Below are 20,700 nucleotides of genomic sequence, written 5' to 3' on the forward strand. Positions count from 1 at the left end.
CGTCGTACGGAGTGAAGTCAGAAAGACAAGAACCACATATTAACACACATACACGGAATCTGGAAACAGCGCAGATGGACCTGGCTCCAGGGCAGGAACAGAGACACAGATGTACAGAGTAGACGTGTGGACCCTGCACACAGCCTCATCTTTCAGCAGCCCCGCCCCTGAACTACTCAGCTCCTCACCCCATCCTCCCCGGCTGGGACGCACAGCTTGGAGGCCAGGAACCCACCGTGTCCTCCTTTGCTGGGCAAAGCAATAAAGCTGTTCTCTTCTACTTCACCCAGAACTTGGCCTCTGAGATTTGATTTGGCACCAGGCATAGAAGCTGAGCTTGCAGCATCACTGGGGACCACTGCAAAGATGAGAAACCAAACCTGCTCCGGCCACGGACGTCACGCCTCCCGCCTCTGCCCAGGCGCCCCTGGCAGCCGCCTCCCTGCCAGTCCCGTGTGCCGTGCCTCTACTGCTTGTCAGGCACCAGGAACACACGTGACCCACACAGATTCATCCTCTGCCCTCGAGAAGGCGAAAGGCAGGTGGGTGTGAGTGAGGGGCCAGCAGAGCCACGACTGTGACGAGGAGGGACGGGGAGGAGCTGACCTGGCAGGAGAGACTCCCCTGGGGAAGGGACGCAGGAGCTGGGCTAAGGGCTGAGCTGGGGAGGAGGGCAGGGGAGAGTATCAGGTTGAGGAAGGCGTGTGCAAAGGCCCTGTGGTGGGAAGCAGCCAGGTGAGCCCGGGGTGGGGGGAGGGGGCTGAGAAAAGGCTCCTGGGGGAGAAAGGCTGGTGGTGGGCAGAGGTGTGGAGGCTGCTCAGTCTACAGGGGCCAGACTGCACCTTTAAACTTCCAAAAGCCTGTTGACGAGTTCTGCCTTTATCCTGAGGGCAACAGAGACAGGCTCAAAGGTTCCCAGGAAGTTAGAAATCAGAGCGCACTGCGCTGCCACCACCCAGGGGAGTCCGCCCCGGAAGCTGAGCACTAGACCTGGAGAGCTCTGGTCCTCCTGCCACGCTGCAAACGATTCGGGGCTCTCTCTTTTTCTGGGGAAAAGAACGACAGTTTGGACCAAGTTCTCAAAGACCGCTGTGAGCACCGCTGTGCGCACCGTCTCCCCGGGGCTGCTAGAGAGCGGGCGCATCAGCGTCCCGCTCCTGCCCGCTGGGCGCCCCACCGAGGGCCAGCACCTCCCTGCCCGGCAGAGGCCTGGGAACCAGCAGGATGGACTTCCTGAAGTTCACTCTGAGTGAGAGCCTTCCCGGCCTCCCACCCACCCTGGGGCTCTGCTTCCTGTAGAAATGCCCTCCCGCCTCCACTCCTGTCCACGCTGGCCTGGCAGTGGGCAAGGGCACCAAGAGCCTCAGGAAAGCCAGTGTGTGCTTCGGATCCACGCGGCCAGAAGCATCAGTGACGTCCCCTCCCTGGGCCTCTGGTTTCTCTACCGGGAAGAATAAGGAGGCTCAATGCGCCCTGGGGACCCTGCCTGGCTCCAGGGCCTTCACAACTACTCAGTGAGCATTCCTTGGAAACACAGAAATGAAAACTCAGCTGGCACTTCCCTCTGAGGCTAGATAAGCATCTAAATCAACAGGCCTAGGTACCACTCAGCCATGAAAAGAATAAAGTCACATTTTCACCAACATGGGTAAAATTAGAGATGAGCACACTGCGTGAAGTAGGTCAAGCAGAGAAAGACAAACGCCACATGGCACCACTTACATGTGGGTCTTCTAAAACATGACACAGATGAGCTTATCTATGAAACACTCTGCTCGTGTAACTTACATGCAAAACACATCGTGCGAAACGCCAGACTGGATGGACCACAAGCTGGAATCAAGATTGCCGGGGGAAATATCAACAATCTCAAATGACATCACTCTAAAGGCAGACAGCAAAGAGGAAATAAAGGGCCTCTTGATGAGGGTGAAAAAGGAGAGTGAAAAAGTGGCTTAAAGCTCAACATTCAAAAAACTAAGATCATGGCATCTGGTCCCATCACTTCATGGCAAATACATGGGGAAACAATGGAAATGGTGAGAAACTTGGGCTCCAAAATCACTGCAGATGGTGACCGTAGCCATGAAATTAAAAGACGCTTGCTGCTTGAAAGAAAGGCATTGACAAATCTAGACAGCATATTAAAAAGCAGAGGCATCACTTTGCAGACAAAGGTCCGTCTAGTCAGAGCTATGGTTTTTCCAGTAGTCATATACAGATGTGAGAGTTGGAACATAAAGAAGTCTGAGTGCTGGGAAATTGATGCTTTTGAATTGTGGTGCTGGAGAAGACTTTCGAGAGGCCCTTGGACTGCAAGGAGATCCAACCAGTCCATCCTAAAGGAAATCAACCCTGAATATTCATTGGAAAGACTGATGCTAAAGTTGAAGATCCAATACTTTGGCCACCTGATGTGAAGAAACTGACTCACTGGAAAAGCCCCCGATGCTGGGAAAGACTGAGGGCAAGAGGAGAAGGGGCCGACAGAGGATGAGATGGTTGGATGGCATCACCGACTCAATGGACGTGAATTTGAGCAAACTCCAGGAGATGATGAAGGATAGGGAAGCCTGGCGTGCTGCAGTCCATTGGGTCCCAAAGAACTGGATAGAACTTAGCAACTGGGCAACAAAGCATAAGCAGTCTCACAGACGTGGAGAACAGAATTGTGGTCGCCAAGGGAGAGGGGGCTAAGGCAGGGATGGCTCGGGAGGCCGGGGTGAGCAGAGTACATCGGACGGATAAACAGCAAGGTCCTACTGCATAGCGCAGGCAACCACATCCAGTATCCTGTGATAAACAGTAATGGGGGAGAATACGAAAAAGAATGGGGTGTGTGTGTGTGTGTATGTGTATGCGTGCGTGTGTGTGTGTGTGTATATCTGAGCCACTTTGCTGTACAGCCAACAAATTAAAATAAAAACATCAACCAATCAATCGAGCTGGAATTTGCCCAGCAGAGAGACACTGTGGGTGTGGCTGTGTCCCTTTCAGCCCCGGGGAGCTCGCCAAGAGAGTCTGAAGATACAGAGGGGTCACGAGTACTGAATTTCCAAAGCCCACATAAAGATGTGCTGGAGGAGTCACTCAATTTACTCTTGAAAACTCCCTGAATTGCCCGTGAGCTACAGTGGATGGAACAAACCAGGCTCGTTCAGAACCCTCACGCTCACCCCGGGTAAAGTCCTGCCAAGTCAGACCTGCCGGCACACAGATAGCAGGCTGTGAGCCCAGGGGACAGCTGCGTGTGTGTGTGGCAGGGTGGAGGTGGGGGGTCACAGTCTACCCCAGCGGGGAACAGCTGCGTGGGGCGGGGAAGGGGGGTGGGCAGGATGCTCACGCGCAGGCACCTGGAGAAGTGAAGATCCCTGAGAAAAGCAGGCTTATGGGTCACTCAGGATCACGGGGCAGGCCTGAGGGGCAGAGGTCGCAGCAACACTGAAATCTCTCCCTCTCACCCTCTTATGTTACATGAATTCCTGTAACATAAATGCCCAGGCAACACGGCTCCACTCCACCAGATATGCCAAAATTCTGAGCACACTGACCTCTGCACCATCTTAAGTATAGCATCTTCCCCAAAGCCAAGCTTCAGGCCTCTCTCTCCTCACTGTCCCTCCTCCCACAGCCGAGAGGCCCCAGGTAACCCCTGGGGCCCTGTCCTGAGATGCAGGCGAGGGTGGACCCGTGTCTCCCAGGAGGACCTAACCGTTGTCCCTTCTCACGGCTCCTGCTCAGGACCCTGGGGAAGTATGGGCAGGCCTGAGTTGCTTTCATTTTTAAGGCTACTTGCGCCCTTCCTAGAATTAAGCTGCTATAGATAGGGGCAGGTGGCAAGTTTCAGCTCATGCCAATCAGATCTGAGACCAACAAGTCAAGAGGGACTGGAAGTGGAAGCTGGGGAGAATGAGGCCCCACTGATTCCCCCGTGCTCCAGTTCTGCTCAAAAGCCTTGAGGTCTCAGGGCCTGCGGCAGGAGGGAGGAGGAAGACCTAAGACCGGGAGGAGGAAGCTGCAGGTGCCTCCGTCACCTGCCTTCAAGGGTGCAGAGAAGGCGGCTCTCTGTCCGCCATCCCTGCCCTCCTCGCTGACGTCCAATCCTCCCAGGGGACTCAGGTGTCCCAGAGAGCACCACCCCACCCCTGCCGTCCACACTGGCCCCGTCTGTGGTCAGCCCTTCCAGCCTCGGCGACCCCGGCCCACTGGCACATCCCGCGGTGGCCTCTGCAGAGCAGGAGCGTGCGGCAGCCGTGAGCCCCACGTGCTGGGTCTTCCGGTCTCCTTCACGAGCGTGAACTTGGTGAGCTAGGATCAGACAAGTGAGAGTTTCTTTAGAACGTATTTACCTGGAGCATATGCCTGGAGATGGTTAGACAGCATCACCAATTCAACTGACATGAACTTGGGCAAACTTGGGGAGACAGGGAAGGACAGGGAGGCCTGGCGCGCTGCAGTCCACGGGGTCACAAAGTCAGAAGCAACTAAACAACAACATGCGTCACCATTTTTAAAAAAAACGTCTTAGATGAGACCTTCCCAGGTGGCTCGGGGGGAAAGAATCTGCCTGCAATGCGGGAGACAGGGGTTCAATCCCTGGGTCGGAGAGATCCTCTGGAGTGGGAAATGGCAACCTGCTGCACTGTTCTCGCCTGGAGAGCCCCATGGACGATGAGCCTGTGGTCAGAGGCTGAGGGGCTGCAAAGAATCGGGCGTGACCAAGCACAGATGAGACCTGAGGTCAGCAATCCCCAACACTGGCACCGCACCAGGGACCAGTTTCGTGGAAGAAGCTCTTTTCACGGATGGGGGCTGGGGGTGGTGGTCTGGGGATGACTCACGCACACTACGTTTACCGAGCACCTTGTTTCTATCGTCACATCATCTCCATCTCAGGTTACCAGGCGTTAGGTCCTGGAGGCTGGGGAGCCCTGCATCACTCCACGTCCCCCGTCCTTCACCAGCCTGGTGACCTTAACTCCTCTGCCCCTCAGCTGATGCAGGGTAATGGAACCCAGACCTCATGGGGATGTGAAAAGGTGACCCCTGAAACTCAGCTAAGAGCACACAGCTATGCTGCTAGGATACTGATCGCTCCCCACGCCCTGAAAGTGAAAGTGAAGTCACTCAGTCGTGTCCGACTCTTTGCGACCCTGTGGACTGGAGCCCACCAGGCTCCTCCGTCCATGGGATTCTCCAGGCAAGGATACTGGAGTGGGTTGCCATTTCCTTCTCCAGGGGATCTTCCTGACCCAGGGACTGAACCCAGGTCTCCTGCATTGCAGGCAGATGCTTTAACCTCTGAGCCACCAGGGAAGCCCCACTCTCTGGGCAGGTGAATTCTTAGCAGTGCTTCTTCCACTCAGGAATGAAGAGGAACTCACAAAGTCAGGTGATGGGTGATGCTCATGGGGGCTGGGGAGCCAGGTGGGAGGCAGCCTCCGCCTGCCCAAACCAAGGTGAAACTTCCCTCCAGTCCACTGAAATCAGAGGAGCGAGCCCAGAGCAAGGCTGACTTACTGCACTGCTGAGACCGCTTTCCTGGGCTCTTTTCTGAAAACTCATAAATGTGTTCTCACTCATTAAATCACCAGCAAGTATGCCTTCTCAAGACTCTGTTTTCAAGAGAAGCTTAAAAACAGCGAATAATCCAGCTTTCCGGATCATGGCTAGTCCTCAAGCTGGGAGGTTTCTGCTTTAAATCCCACCAATTGATTTATCAATAAACATAAGGCCAAGTATGAAGACTTTGAAACTGACATATCTATAATAATTTTGAGGAACCAAAATATTCCAACAGGACGTTGACACTGGAAAGAAAGCACAGAAGCATGGAAAGCAACTCCAGGGGACTAGTCTGCAGGCCCCGTGAGCCAGCCTTCACGGGCAAACCAGTCCCGGCCTATCACCTGGACCCATGTACTGGGCATTGGTCTGGAGTTCTGGGGGTCAGGGGTTTCCAGACCGGCTGGATGAGCCATGTCCCCAGCAATCTGGTGGGTGCCAAGCAGAGGGACCCATGCCTCCTTTCACAGAGTGATGCCACCTCGGGGAGGGCTGAACAGTGTCAGCGCTGAGGGACCATTCAGGGAGGTCTCTGAGGAGCAACTAGGAAAAGTCAAGGCACAATGGAGCACTTGATAAGGGCATTTGATCACAGCCAAACGTGCCACAGCCTAAAGGCACTCATTTAAAGCTTCCCCGGGACTTCCCTACAGGGCCAGTGGCCAGGACTCCACGCTTCCAGTGCAGGGGGCCTGGGTTCGATCCCCAGTCAGGGAACTAGATCCCACATGCTGCAACAAAGATCCGACAGCAAAATAAATTTTAAAAGTTAAGCACAAGATTTCAGGTAGACCCATCTAATTTATGGAATGAAGGGCTGAAAATCGTCACTTCAAGCCCAACCAACACATTCATGGAATGTCCCGGATCAGCACAAAGAAGGCAGTGAGGCAAAGAAAAGCAACCCACCTCTCCCAGCGCCCCCCACCCACAACCCGCCCCCAGAGGTGCCTCGAGCACAACAACCAGAATCTGGGAAGCTTGGTATTCTTAGAAGCGTTTTCCTGATGGGTGAGAGTGACTGAGGGGGAAACGGGGTCTTGTTCTGATGGGCGGAGCCATGCTCAGTCAATCTCTAATCCAATTTTCTGTTGATGGAAGGGGCTGTGTTCCCTCCCTGTTATTCACCTGAGGCCACTATGGCAGAGGTAATGAAGACAATGGCGACCTCCTTCAAAAGGTCCCGCACCCACTGCCACACCAGTGCCCCTGACCCTGCAGCAGGCCACCGCTGACCCACGCCTCCGCCAGAGACTCCTGGACACTCACGGGCACGTCTGGGTCAGTCTCCTGTGGGGTCACTGCTCCTTTCTCCTGGGTCCTGGTGGGCACAGGGTTCTTTCTGTCTGTGCCCTCCCAGGGTCTGTTTCCCAGTCCTGCGTACGGGTCACGGCGGAGAGTTCTGAACAAAACGTGGTCCGCTGGAGAAGGGTATGGCAAACCACTTCAGTATTCCTGCCTTGAGAACCCCATGAACAGTATGAAAAGGCAAAATGATAGGATACTGAAAGAGGAACTCCCCAGGTTGGTAGGTGCCCAACATGCTACTGGAGATCAGTGGAGAAATAACTCCAGAAAGAATGAAGGGATGGAGCCAAAGCAAAAACACCACCCAGCTGTGGATGTGACTGGTGATGGAAGCAAGGTCCGATACTGTAAAGAGCAATACTGCATAGGAACCTGGAATGTCAGGTCCATGAATCAAGGCAAATTGGAAGTGGTCAAACAAGAGATGGCAAGGGTGAACGTTGACATTCTAGGAATCAGCAAACTAAAATGGACTGGAATGGGTGAATTTAACTCAGATGACCATTATATCTACTACTGTGGGCAGGAATCCCTCAGAAGAAATGGAGTAGCCATCATGGTCAACAAAAGAGTCCGAAATGCAGTACTTGGATGCAATCTCCAAAACAACAGAATGATCTCTGTTTGTCTCCAAGGCAAACCATTCAATATCACAGTAATCCAAGTCTATGCCCCGACAAGTAATGCTGAAGAAGCTAAAGCTAAATGGTTCTATGAAGACCTGCAAGACCTTCTAGAACTAACACCCCAAAAAAGATGTCCTTTTCATTGTAGGGGACTGGAATGCAAAAATAGGAAGTCAAGAAGTGTCTGGAGTAACAGGCAAATTTGGCCTCGGAGTACAGAATGAAGCAGGGCAAAGGCTAACAGAATTTTGCCAAGAGAACACACTGGTCATAGCAAACACCCTCTTCCAACAACACAGGAGAAGAGTCTACACATGGACATCAGCAGATGGTCAACACCGAAATCAGATTGATTATATTTTTTGCAGCCAAAGATGGAGAAGCTCTATACAGTCAGCAAAAACAAGACTGGGAGCTGGCTGTGGCTCAGATCATGAACTCCTTATTGCCAAATTCAGACTAAAATTGAAGAAAGTAGAGAAAACCACTAGACCATTCAGGTATGACCTAAATCAAATCTTTTACACAGTTGAAGTGACAAATAGAATCAAGGGATTAGATCTGATAGACAGAGTGCCTGAAGAACTACGGACAGACGTTGGTGACATTGTACAGGAGGCAGTGATCAAGACCATCCCCAAGAAAAAGAAACGCAAAAAAGTTGTCTGAGGAGGCTTTATAAACAGCCATGAAAAGAAGAGGAGTGAAAGGTAAAGAAAAGGAAAGATATACCCAACCGAATGCAGAGTTCCAAAGAATAGCAAGGAGAGATAAGAAAGCCTTCCCCAGCGATCAATGCAAAGAAATAGAGGAAAACAATAGAATGGGAAAGACTAGAGATCTCTTCAAGAAAACTAGACATACCAAGGGAACATTTCATGCAAAGATGGGCTCAATAAAGGACAGAAATGATATGGACCTAACAGAAGCAGAAGATATTAAGAAGAGATGGCAAGAATACACAGAAGAACTGTACAAAAAAGAACTTCATGACCCAGATAATCATGATGGTGTGATCACTCACCTAGAGCCAGACATTCTGGAATGTGAAGTCAAGTGGGCCTTAGAAAGCATCAGTGCAAACAAAGCTAGTAGAGGTGATGGAATTCCAGTTGAGCTATTTCAAATCCTAAAAGATGATGCTGTGAAAGTGCTGCACTCAATATGCCAGCAAATTTGGAGAACTCAGCAGTGGCCACAGGACTGGAAAAGGTTACTTTGCATTCCAATCCCAAAGAAAGGCAATGCCAAAGAATGATCAAACTATCACACAATTGCACTGATCTCACACGCTAGTAAAGTAATGCTTAAAATTCTCCAAGTCAGGCTTCAACAGTATGTGAACCGTGAACTTCCAGATATTCAAGCTGGATTTAGAAAAGCAAGAGGAACCAGAGATCAAATTGGCAACATCCATTGGATCACTGAAAAAGCAAGAGAGTTCCAGAAAAACATTTACTTCTGCTTTATTGACTATGCCAAAGCCTTTGACTGTGTGGATCACAATAAACTGTGGAAAATTCTTCAAGAGATGGGAATACCAGGCCACCTGACCTGCCTCCTAAGAAATCTGTACGCAGATCAAGAAGCAACAGTTAGAACTGGACATGGAACAACAGACTGGTTACAGATTGGGAAAGGAGTATGTCAAGACTGTATATTGTCACCCTGCTTATTTACAGGGTACACCATGAGAAATGCTGGGCTGAATGATGCACAAGCTGGAATCAAGATTGCCGGGAGAAATATCAATAACCTCAGATATGCAGATGACACCACTCTTATGGCAGAAAGAGAAGAAGAACTAAAGAGCCTCTTGATGAAAGTGAAAGAGGAGAGTGGAAAAATTGGCTTGAAACTCAACATTCAGAAAATGAAGATCATGGCATCCAGTCCCATCATTTCATGGCAAATAGATGGGAAAACAATGGAAACAGTGACAGACTTTGGTTTTTTGGGGGCTCCAAAATCATTGCAGATGGTGACTGCAGCCATGAAATTAAAAGACACTTACTCCTTGGAAGAAAAACTATAAGCAACTTAAACAGCTTATTAAAAAGCAGAGACATTACTTTGTCAACAAAGGTCCGTCTAGTCAAGGATTTTTCCAGTAGTCATAGATGGATGTGAGAGTTGGACTGTGAGGAAAGCTGAGCGCCACAGAACTGATGCTTTTGAACTGTGGTGTTGGAGAAGACTCTTGAGAGTCCCTTGGACTGCACAGAGATCCAACCAGTCTATTCTAAAGGAAATCATTCCTGAATATTTATTGGAAGGACTGATGCTGAAGCTGAAACTTTAATACTTTGGCCACCGGATGCAAAAAACTGACTCATTGGAAAAGACCCTGCTGCTGGGAAAGATTGAAGGCAGGAGGAGAAGGGGATGACAGAGGATGAGATGGTTGGATGGCATCACTGACTGGATGGACATGAGTTTGAGTAAGCTCCAGGAGTTGGTGATGGACAGGGAGGCCTGGCGTGCTGCAGTCCATGGGATCGCAAAGAGTCGGCCACAACTGAGCGACTGAACTGAAGTGAGAAGTGTTTTCTGTGAAAAGTCAGAAAAACGGTGGGTTACAGAGCCCACCCTTAATTTATATGAAAGTAAGGGAGATGGGGCTACTGAAAGGACTGAGAGAGGCTGAAAGCTCCACAAGAATGAGAGGCAAGCCCCCCAGGCCCGTCGACGGCAGGAGTACCTGGGGTGCGGGTCCCCAGGGGGCCCTGCAGAGTCTCTCCAGACTCTTCCTTCACTTTCCGCACTCCACTGAGATGTCTGAAGGAGAATTTTCAGGCACAGAGGAAAAATGAGAGCAGAAAATCCCAGCTCTGCTCGAGATGCTACAGCAAGGGTGTGACACGATTTCCAACACACGTCATTAAGAGCTTTGCCCCAGGTGTCCAAGGTGAATGAAGGCCGCGGCCCCTCCCAGCTGCCCGTAAGGAACGGGGGAGCCCAGATCCTGAATGTCAGAGGCTGACCCTACACTCGGCAGACATGAGTCTCCAGGTCCTAAGTGACACGTTTTAACCTCAGCTGGGACCTCCCCACAGAATCCCAGCATGCAGAGTCACTGTCTGCTCCAGTCACCCCTCGAATATCTAAACCCTAACATAACCCACCTGGACCCCTGCAGACTCCTTCTTCCAAACCAGCACCGCCTCCAGTCTTCCTCACCTCAGCGAAGGGCTCTTCCTTCTAAGCTGCTCAGGCCAAAAGCCTGGTGTCATCTGCCTCTCACAGCTCACACCTGAGCCCCAGATGCACCTGATGAGGGGTTAATATTCCAAACAGACAAAGAACCTACACATCTCGACGTTAAGAAACCAAACAACTGACGAGGTGGAGGATCTGAAGAGACACAGAGCAGTTGGCACGGCCGCCTAATGGCCAACAGGCACAGGAGCAGACGCTGCACGCCTCAAAGCACCAGGGAGACCCAGATCAAAACCACAGCGAGATGTCACCTCCCGCCTGTCAGAACGGCCGTCGTGAGAAAGATCAGAGATAGGAAGCGCCGGTGGGGGTGTGGAGGAAGGGCGCCCCGTTCACAGGTGGTGGGAGTGTCACTTGGCGCAGCCACTATGGAGAACAGCACGGAGGTTCCCCAAACTAAGGCCAGCTCCACCACACGACCTGGCAGTCACACTTCTGGGTATGCATCCAAAGAAAACGAAAACACGAATTGGAAGAGATACACACACCCCTACATTCAAGCAGCATCATTTACAATAACCAAGATATGGAAGCAACCCAAGTGCCCACCAACAGACAAAGGGACCAAGAAACTGTGGTATAAATCCACAGTGAAACAGTGATGGTAAAAGCTAATGCAATGTTGCCCTTTGTGACAAAAGGGAGAGACCTAGAGGCTATTATGCTACGTGAAATAAGTCAGACAGAGAAAGATACACACTGTATGACATAGGTGGGATCTAAAAACACAAAATGAACAAACGCAACACAGCAGAAACACAGATTCAGAGGACGAACAGGTGGCTGCCAGAGGGGAGGAGGTTAGGCGGTACAGGCTCCCAGCTGGAAAATAAGTAAGCGAGCCACGGGCAGGAAGTGCACAGTGCGGGGAAGAGCATCAGCAATTATGCAGTATTTTAGGTGGCACTAGTGTTGAAGAATCCCAGGAGACACAAGAGACACGGGTTCGATCCCTGGGGCAGGAAGATCCCCCGGAGGAGGGCGTGGCAACCCCCTCCAGTACTCTCGCCTGGAAAATGTCATGGGCAGAGGAGCCTGGTGGGCTACAGTCCGCGGGGTCACAGAGAGTTGGACACGACTGCGTGACTGAGCACACACGGAAACAAAGCAGAAAGCCTCGGCATCACCTTCCGCTCACACCCCATGTCTGATCACTCCACTTATTCGCCCAGATTCCCGCCCCATGTCACCACCCCAACCATCTCTGCCCTGGCCCAAGCCACCACCATCTCCTGCCTGGATTCTCAGCATAATCTCCTAACTGGTCTCCTTGTGCCCCTTTCTCCTCTTATGACCTGGTAGCAACAAGCAGCCGGAACAATCTTGCTAAGGTGCAAGTCAGTTCACGGAATCTTCTCAAAGCCCTCATCTTCACGGCTCACTTAGCATCAGTGACAGCGAAAACCCCAGGGGATGGCCCCCAGGCTCTCACATTCCTCGGCCACAGTTACCTCTCTGACCTCATCTTCTCCCCTGCTCTCCCTCCCTTCTCCAGGCACACGACTTCCTGTCTCAGTCCAGCAAGCAGGGGCCCCTCTGCCCCTGGTCCTCAGGGCCTACTTCCCTGTGTCCGACACACTTAGCAAGCCACTGACAAGGCCTGTTCATCACCCCCTGAGGTCCTTCATCACCCCCCGAGGTCCTTCATCAGCCCCGGGGTCCCGCATCACTCCCTGGGGTCCCTCATCACCCCCCAGGGTCCCTCATCACCCCCAGGGTCCTTCATCAGCCCCGGGACCCTTCATCACCCCCTGAGGTCCTTCATCACCCCCTGGGGTCTTCGCCCAGTTGCCTCCTCCTTAGTGGGGTCTATCCAGCTGCCACTCCAGCCTATCCTCTAGCTCCACCACCCTGTCCCCCCATTCCCAGGTCCGCCTTCCCTGCTTCATTTTTCTCTCTAGAACTTAACCCCTTCTAAAGCACCCTGCCAGTGTATTTCCCCAGCAGAAGAGAGCTTCATGGGGACACATTTTCTTCACTCAAGTATTCATGGCTCCCAAAACAATGGCTGGCATATATTAGGTGCTCAATAAAAGCCTGCTAAGTCAATGGGAGGTTCTCTAATCTCCTAGAATTCTGGAAGGGCTTCTGAGGAGCCATGTATACCCTGAACCCGCAAGCCAAATTTTGTGTTGGATTTTTTTCTCTTTTCTGAGAGTCTGTGGCCAGAATCTCAAAGGGACTGATGACTAAAAGGAATTTGAAGAAACTTATATAGGCACCTGAATTTAACAAGGATGATTATAGTTTTCCTCCAACAATGAATACACTGCATTCACAGCTATCTGCTAAGAGGGGAATGTGTGATCCACGCATGGTCTGATTACACTGGGTTCTCGATTCAGAATTGCAAGCCCAGCAACCAGAGATTTGTCTTGGGAATCATTTATGAGCAGATAGTGAACGGGCAGCGCTATGATGCTCAGGGCATCCCTGGTGGCTCAGAAGGGAAACAATCTGCCTGCCATGCAGGAGACCTGGGTTCGATCCCTGAGTCGGGAAGATCCTCTGTAGAAAGGAATGGCAACCCATTCCAGTATTCTTGCCTGGAGAATTTAATGGATAGAGGAGCCTGGTGGGCTACAGTCCATGGGGGTCACAAAGAGTCAGACACGACTGAGCAACTACATTGTTTGTGAGCCAGGACACCAATGAGAATGAGTAAAGATGTGTTTTCATAGATTTGAAGCCAACTCTAATATTCACACAGAGCTGGAAATAAAAGGATCTGTTTGGTGGCCCGCACACGAGGAGCAGGTGAAGAACCCAGGTGGGCAGCCTAACAGGCAAAGAGCTGCATCCCACTTCCTGCATCACCTCGGCCCCACTGGGAAAGAGCCAGGACCTGGTCCCCAAGGGCAAGCCCCATCCCTAGTCCTCACCCGTCCACTTACCCCCAGCTCTGTGATGAAGTGGAAAGAAAGGACTCCACACGCACACCCTCAAGCACCCATCAGGTACACAAATGTCCCTCTGTCGGAGCCCAGCTCCACCCCTCAGCACGGCTTACCTTCCCCGATCATTGAGACCCCCACGGACATGCCCATGAACTTGCTTTTGGTCCACACGTGAGTGTTGACACAGAGTCTCTTCTCCTTGCACTCACAGTAGAAGCAGGAGATGGGCGGGTGGTGAGACACCTGCTCGGCCACAAACCGCAGCTTGTAGTTCTTGGAAGAGTCATCAGCCATCGGGTGTTCGTGGCCCGCGGGGGCGGGGAGGGCAGTCCTCCGGGCCTTGACCTTGTCCTTGGGAACCTCCCAGGAGCAGTGGAATGTCTCGCCAATGATGGGGTTGTAGGGCTTCTTGGCCAGGGCACCCTTGCGGCCCTCGTGGAAGGCGGTGAGGTAATACTCCACGAAGCCGATGACCCGGTCCTGGGGTGTGGCCCCTGCCGCAACGGCCAGCAGCAGGTCGGGGTGCGCCAGGAAGTCCGCGTACATCTCCAGCAAGGACCGCTTCTCCAGAATGAACGTGGGGAGCACCACCTGCGCCCGGAGGAGGCAAGGTCAGACAGCGAGCCCTGCGGTTACAGGCGAAAGCTGGGGCTGCCACCCCCTCAGGCACGGTCCCCAGGGCCGGCGCCAAGCCCAGTTCCTTGGATGTGCGCACGCGTGACGGATCAGACAGCAGCACGTCCGAGGAACTGGAACTGGAAATGGAATTGCGGAACTGGCAATGCGGCGGCGCCCGTGATGCCCGCCCAGCCTCGTGGGCGACACTGTCCTGAGCTGTCTTCCATTCTGCTCACCTGGGCTGAAACCACAGCCTCTGTGTCTCCCTCCACAGCCGGCGCCTTGCTAACACGCAGCCCTCGGTCCACACCCAGCTCTCCACCGTTTAGAGACGTGAAGAAAACAGCTCCAACGGGCTCTTTTGTATTCTTCCTGCCATCGGGCACTGCCAAGGGCGATACTCGGTGTGTCCCCCAAACCCGGATCCTGGGGCTCAGGGCTGCCATGTCAGAGGGGGTCCAGATAGATCACCACCCACGAGAGTATCTGTTTGGAAATTGCTATAGCAAGAGCAGTATAGAAACCCTACCAGGATCAGGGCAGAAAATGAGTATAGAAGGGGCCTGGCCCATGTCTCTGGAGCCAAGGCCAGCTAGCAGGCAGTGTTCACAGGGTTACCACACACAGGAGGGCCACAGCTGGAGGCTGCTCCACTGGCTGGGTCAGGAGAAATGAGCTATGAAGAAACAGACTGGGCTGACAGCAAAAGCTTCTGGTAAACTGCCTGGCCGAGGGGTCAGCTCCTCGCTGTGTCACTGGCCCATGACTGAGGACAGGGAGGAGCCTGGAGGGTCCACCAGGGGCTATGGCACTCCTTGTTGGTCCAGCATGGATCTGAGTGGTCCCTCGTGTGCCACACACCCAAATGCCCAGAACCCAGGGATTAGGCCACCTAAAGCAGGTGAGGGGCTTTCTGGGACACAGGTAGCCCCTCACCACGCCGGCCCGCTAGCACCCCTCAGCGAGCTCACTACAGGCGGCTGTGGGCCAGTAACCGCGCCCGCTCGGCTGCAAGACAAGCCTGTGCTGACCCGGAAGGCCCTCTCACTCGGCTCCTCTCGCTAGGCTCACCGGGTTTCAAAGCCAGAAGACCAGTCCTGACCCTTCAACTGCCCGGGTGAGGGGAGGGGCTGGCCAAGGTCACACAGCTGGCTTCTGCTCCTCCGTAGGTGGCTGAGTCTGTCTTTCTGTCACATCTGCGGCACCAGGCCATTCGAAAGCATCGCCGACCGGGAATATCACACACAGCCCTGTGAGTGGGTCCCCAGCTCGGCCCTTGCTGGGACCGTTCCTCTCGAAAGATGGAGACACAGTGGAAGCGAGGTATCCTGAGAGACAGGCGGACACAAGAGAGACAGGCGGACACGAGACAGCCAGCCTTGAGACAGGCGGACACGAGACAGGCGGACATGAGACAGGCGAGGCGGACACGAGAGAGACAGGCGGACACGAGACAGGCGGACACGAGACAGACAGGCGAGGTGGACACGAGACAGACAGGTGGACACGAGACAGCCAGCCTCGAGAACAGGGAAGAGTTCTCAGAATAAGCTAGGGAAAGGCCAGCCCACCGGGAAGGAGAGGCTGGTATCCTTCTTAATGCTTTTCTGTCTTTCACTTGAAAACAATGTCAGAGGACAGCGCAGCTGTGACGAGTCGAAAGGAGCCAGATGCAGAACGAACTTGTGACATGGGCCACAGGCCACAGAAGGACCCCACGCTCAACACGTCTCTCTTGGCAACAGAAGTGTCTTTGCATTTCTTGTGAGTATCTTTCTGCTTTCTTTTTCTAATAAGCTGCAAGAAGAAACATCTAAACTACGACCATACAAACTAACGGAGATCTTCTAATTTTCTTTTGAGCCACAGCCTGACAGATTTGAGCACCTCGGTGCCAGAGGACTCTAGCTGACTAGGAAAAATGCATTCTGGCTCAGAGTGGCCTTCAGACCCCACTGATCTCGCCTCCTATGGCTCTGGGTGGGAGGAGGTCAAGTTCAGCACCCCCCCCCCAATGCTCTGTGGGGACCCAGCTATGCCTCTCATGTCCTCCCCCACATGAGGTCCCCCCAGGAATGCCTCCCACACAGGCTGTGCAGGATGGGAGCTGTGGATTTAAGCAGCCTTGGAACTCCCCCTCCTTCCGGCTAGTAAAGTTAAATTAACTTAAAAAGTAAAGAAAGGGACTTCCCTGGTGGTCCAGTGGTTAAGACTCTGCACTCCCAATGCAGGGGGGTTGGGGGATCCCTGGTCAGGGAACTAGATCCCACAGGCACAGCTGAAGATTCTGAGTGCTGCAGCTAAGACCCGGCACAGCTAGACACACACATATTTTCAAAGAGAAAAGAAGCTTCCAGGGTCCCCATCTCCAGACCCTCCCACACCACTCCACCCTGTTCTCCCTCCCAGGCAAGCGGTCCTCTGCTGGGGGGCGGGGGGCTGGGCGCTGAGCCACCCTGAGGCCTCCAGCCCAACGGACACATGAAGGGGGTCCCATGGCCTGGCTCCTCTTCCCACCCATGGGACAACGGGTCTCCGTCAACCATTCCAGCTCTGGGACCCAAGACTGAACGTGAAGGCAGAGAATCATGCGGATGTTTCTGCTCTCCTGGGAAAAGGGTAGAGTTTAAGACACTTTCCCTAAGTCAGCATTTCTGAACTCAGAAGCTAGAAGATTAAGGCAAATTAAATAGGGACTTTCCTGGTGGTCCAGTGGTTAAGACTCTACACTCCCAATGCAAGGGGCTTGGATTCGACCCCTGGTCAGGGAACTAGATCCCACAGGCACAACTAAAGACCCTCTGCGCCACAGTTGAGACCGGGTACAGTCAAATAAACACATACGTAAACCATTTTTTTTTTAATGAAACAAATGGAGAAAAGAACGCCACTCAGAATCCCAAGCTGCGGATCATTAAAGCCCGAAAGCCTCTTTGGGATGCTGTGGTCAGCCCTCTGCTCGCACAGGTGAGGGACAGACAGGGGAGGAGGCAGGGAAGGTGTGTGGAGGGAACCTCAGGGCCCCCGACTGCTCCCCAAGTTGGGTCTATCACCCCAACACCACGATTCTCTGCTTCTGGCCAATGAGAGCATCTTCTTTCCCTCAGTGACAAACGAGGTGAGCGTTCCCCTGGACATCAGAATGGATGGCCGGGCCACTCCCTCTCCTGTCCCTGATTACGGCAAGGGGGTCAGGAAGCGGCCCAGGGGAAAGGGTGGGATGAGAGCCCCACCTTCCAGCCCATTTTACTCTTTCCAGGACGACAAGGCAATCCACCAGCCCCAAACTGTCATTAATATGCAGACGGGGGATTTCCCTGGTGGTCCAGGGTTTGAGCATCTGCTTTCCAATGCAGGGGACCTGGGTTCAACCCCTGGTCTAGGAACTAAGATCCCACCTTCTGCGGAGCAACTGAATCCAGGAGCCACAACTAGAGGAGCCCACACACCTCAACAGAGACCCAGCATGGCCGGAAGAACAGAACCAAACCTGGCGTTAGTATGCAGATGGGAGGGCGCCGGTGGTGGCTAAGGACGGACACTTCCGGCGCCCGTCTCTGGAAAAGCACAGCTGGTGCTCCCCAACCCACCCTCCTTTCCAGCTGCCACGCCCACCACTACTTCTCCCCGCCACAGCTGGACTCGTCTTTCTAAACTCTCTGCAGGAGACGAAGGCCAGGGTGTCCCTCACCTTCTCCAGTCTCACACTAGCCCTCATTTTCTGCCTCCAGCCTTGCCCTCACAAACGTGCCTGCACACACATGCACACACACACGTTCAGTCCTGTCTCTCCTGCCTGCCCTCCCTCCTGCCTTGTCTAAATGAGAAACAGCTCAAGGGTAACCTCCTCTAGGAGATCTTTCCTCACAGCTCTCGCTTCCAGGAGAACCCACCCACCGGCTCCTTGACTGCAACCATCAGACACCCCCATTGTAGCATCTCTAGGGCGTTCTTGCTTTGATCAATGCTAAACAGAGCCTTATTGGAACAACTGGGGGAAATTTTACTACGGGTGTGTTAGGGGAAGCATGCTAACTGAAACTGCAGACTCTGGCTAGGCACCACAGTAACCATCTGTGTGAGTTATTTTACGACAGGAAGTGCTGGTAAGCAACTAAGCCACCACCAACCGGAAGAGTTTGGGAAAGGTCAAAAGGAGACACCACGTGTCCGTCCACCTCCCACCTCCTTCTCGCTGGCAACCATCTTGGCTGAGCAATGCACGCACCACCGGAGACAGGCTGGAAAACGATCCCATTGCCACAAAACCCAAGGCTGCAGGGCGGCCTGGCAGGGCAGTTCTCCTGGGGGCCCACACCCGCTGCTCTCCGCCCAGCGCCCCTTCCCAGTGCAGTCTCTCGCTTCGTCAGCATATGCATCTCCTCGGACGGTTCATTTCCGAGTGGTAGACAAGAGCCCACCCACGGGCGCCGGAAGGGGTCCCCCTTCCTGAAACAGGCGTGTGAGCACCACAACAGCATGGATGTGAAACTTTCCCAGGGCGACAAATGAGTCGTGCAGGAGAACGTCCCCGTCAGGTAACCGATGATCTGCCCAGCTCCACTCACTGAGCGACATCAGGGAGGAGTCTGCCACCTGCTCTGAAACGGCTCATCAGGAAACTAACACGTACATACACACATGTGTTCTTGTGAGGGACAGAGAGAAGCGGGAGAGGAGGAAGGAGAGAGAAAAATGCAAAACGGCACCATGCTAACCACTGGCCAGAAAAGGTGAAGAACGTATGTGCAAGTTCGTTGCTCTCTTCCTGCAGCTCGGCCGTAGACGGGAAAACGTGCAAAACAGAGAGTTGAAAGGAAAAGAAAAAAAGGCTCTACGAGGGATGCAACACCTGGGAATTTACGAGTTGTCCCAGACAACGCTCCTGAAATCAAAGACGCAGGGAATGCGGTCTCACAGCCAACCGCAGGTCCCACCTACTAGGCATGTGATGCTGTGGCGCTGTCAGCTCTGGGGAAAGCAGAATTCCCGGAGAGAGGGAGGAGAAAGGGCAGCCAGGGGCGACTGTCTCCCCGTTTATCTCTTGCTGGCGTTTGTGCAGCGTATCCAACCCAAGTCCTTCAACCCAGCACCGTGACCATCCCAGGCAAAGACGCCACCCCTTCCCTCTAAAGTAGATCCTCTCTCGCCTACGGTCCCTCCCTGACATTCCTTTGCAAATCAGTCACTTCATCATCTGTGTCTTGGGTGGTGGACACTGTAGGCACGAGAGCCGAGAAGTGGGGAGGACTAGTTGGGCCGTCTGTCTCCAGCAGAGAGGTGAGCGACGGCCCAGCTGCTCAGACGACGGCACCAAAGCGCTGGAGGCACTGCTGCAGGTCTGTCCAGCCATCGTCAGGGCTGCCTTTGCCGCCATCAACATAATTAAGACCGTGAACTACTTTGGGGAAAAGGAAAAAAGGTCTGCACTTGGGAACCAGAGAAAAATTAATTACAGCTAAAGTTGCAGCAGTCTAGAGGTAACGAACTACCCTTTGGGTTGGGCTCCTAGAACCTGGAAACAATTGACTGCCCACTGAGAAAGTCAAAGGGTCCCGGAAAGAGTGATGGCCCGTCCCTTCCCCACAAAGGGGAGCACAGTGGGCCTCCTCTAAGGAAGGGCTGGGCGGGAGCCACCTCTCCAAAGGAACATCCATTGACTTGGTAACGGGGAGAGCCATCTACCTGATACTCTGCCATTAAGACTGGCAAATCCACCCGGAGCAAACAGCAAGGACAGGAGACCAAGACCAGCCCCCGAGATGGATCTATGCAATCCTTTAAGGCAGCCGGAGGACGCACACACAAGCCCAGCCTTACAAAGCAAGCAGGAGTGGGTCTGCACTGCCCAGGGGTCTCTACTCGGCAGAGAGGATGCGCCCGAGTTCCCTTAAAGGGCCAGCTCCCTTCATGCCTATTTCATGGGGCTTGGGACATCACAAAAGGCATTCATTAAAACTGTTTTGGGATGAAAAGAGTTTCAAATAAAATTTTACTTTTTCTGAGAAGATATTTACTACATATAGAGAGGTGCATTTGTTGGAATCAGGTCCCACGTAGCCTCAGGGTTCAAGACCTTGGCTCGTAAGAGGGTCAGAGGCTGTGGGTCAAGGTTCACCTCTTGGCCACAGCAGCCGTGAGGACCTGGGCAAACTTCCCCCAGAGAAAAAGGAGCGTAAGCACAGCAGTGCTGTTAATCTGTGCATGTTGTGCCAGCGCCTGGAAATGTGGCCTAATAAAATAACATGATCAAAGGAAAAGCTGTGCGTTGCTGTTCCAACCAAGTCCAGCCCACAGTCAGCCCAACAGCTGAAGACAGGCACACAGGCAGTGGCCACAGGCAAGACCAACAGGACGACTGCTCAGCTGAGCCCAGCCTAGACTGCATGACTGTGAAGAAGGAAAAGGGTCACTTTCAGTCATTTTGTTTAGGGTGATCAATTCCTCAGTAAGAGATCTTTGAAGCA

At 53.1% G+C, this 20,700-nt stretch overlaps 1 protein-coding gene across 7 annotated transcripts in view; it reads right to left on the reverse strand.

Moving 5' to 3' along the window:
* The window catches only part of OSBPL10 (oxysterol binding protein like 10), a 322,317-nt gene that overhangs the window by 9,681 nt on the left and 291,936 nt on the right, over positions 1-20,700 (reverse strand). For 4 of the 7 annotated variants that reach the window (XM_069561309.1, XM_069561310.1, XM_069561312.1 and 1 more), the window contains one exon: positions 13,729-14,206. In XM_069561309.1, the coding sequence (XP_069417410.1) occupies positions 13,729-14,206 (478 nt within the window). Of the gene's footprint in view, positions 1-331; positions 1,047-1,142; positions 4,309-13,728; positions 14,207-20,700 lie in introns of those variants that run through there. The other 3 variants (XR_011250795.1, XR_011250794.1, XM_069561311.1) reach the window with 3 other exon arrangements.

Source organism: Ovis canadensis, chromosome 19, assembly GCF_042477335.2.
Source record: "Ovis canadensis isolate MfBH-ARS-UI-01 breed Bighorn chromosome 19, ARS-UI_OviCan_v2, whole genome shotgun sequence".
Taxonomy (NCBI): Eukaryota; Metazoa; Chordata; class Mammalia; order Artiodactyla; family Bovidae; genus Ovis; species Ovis canadensis.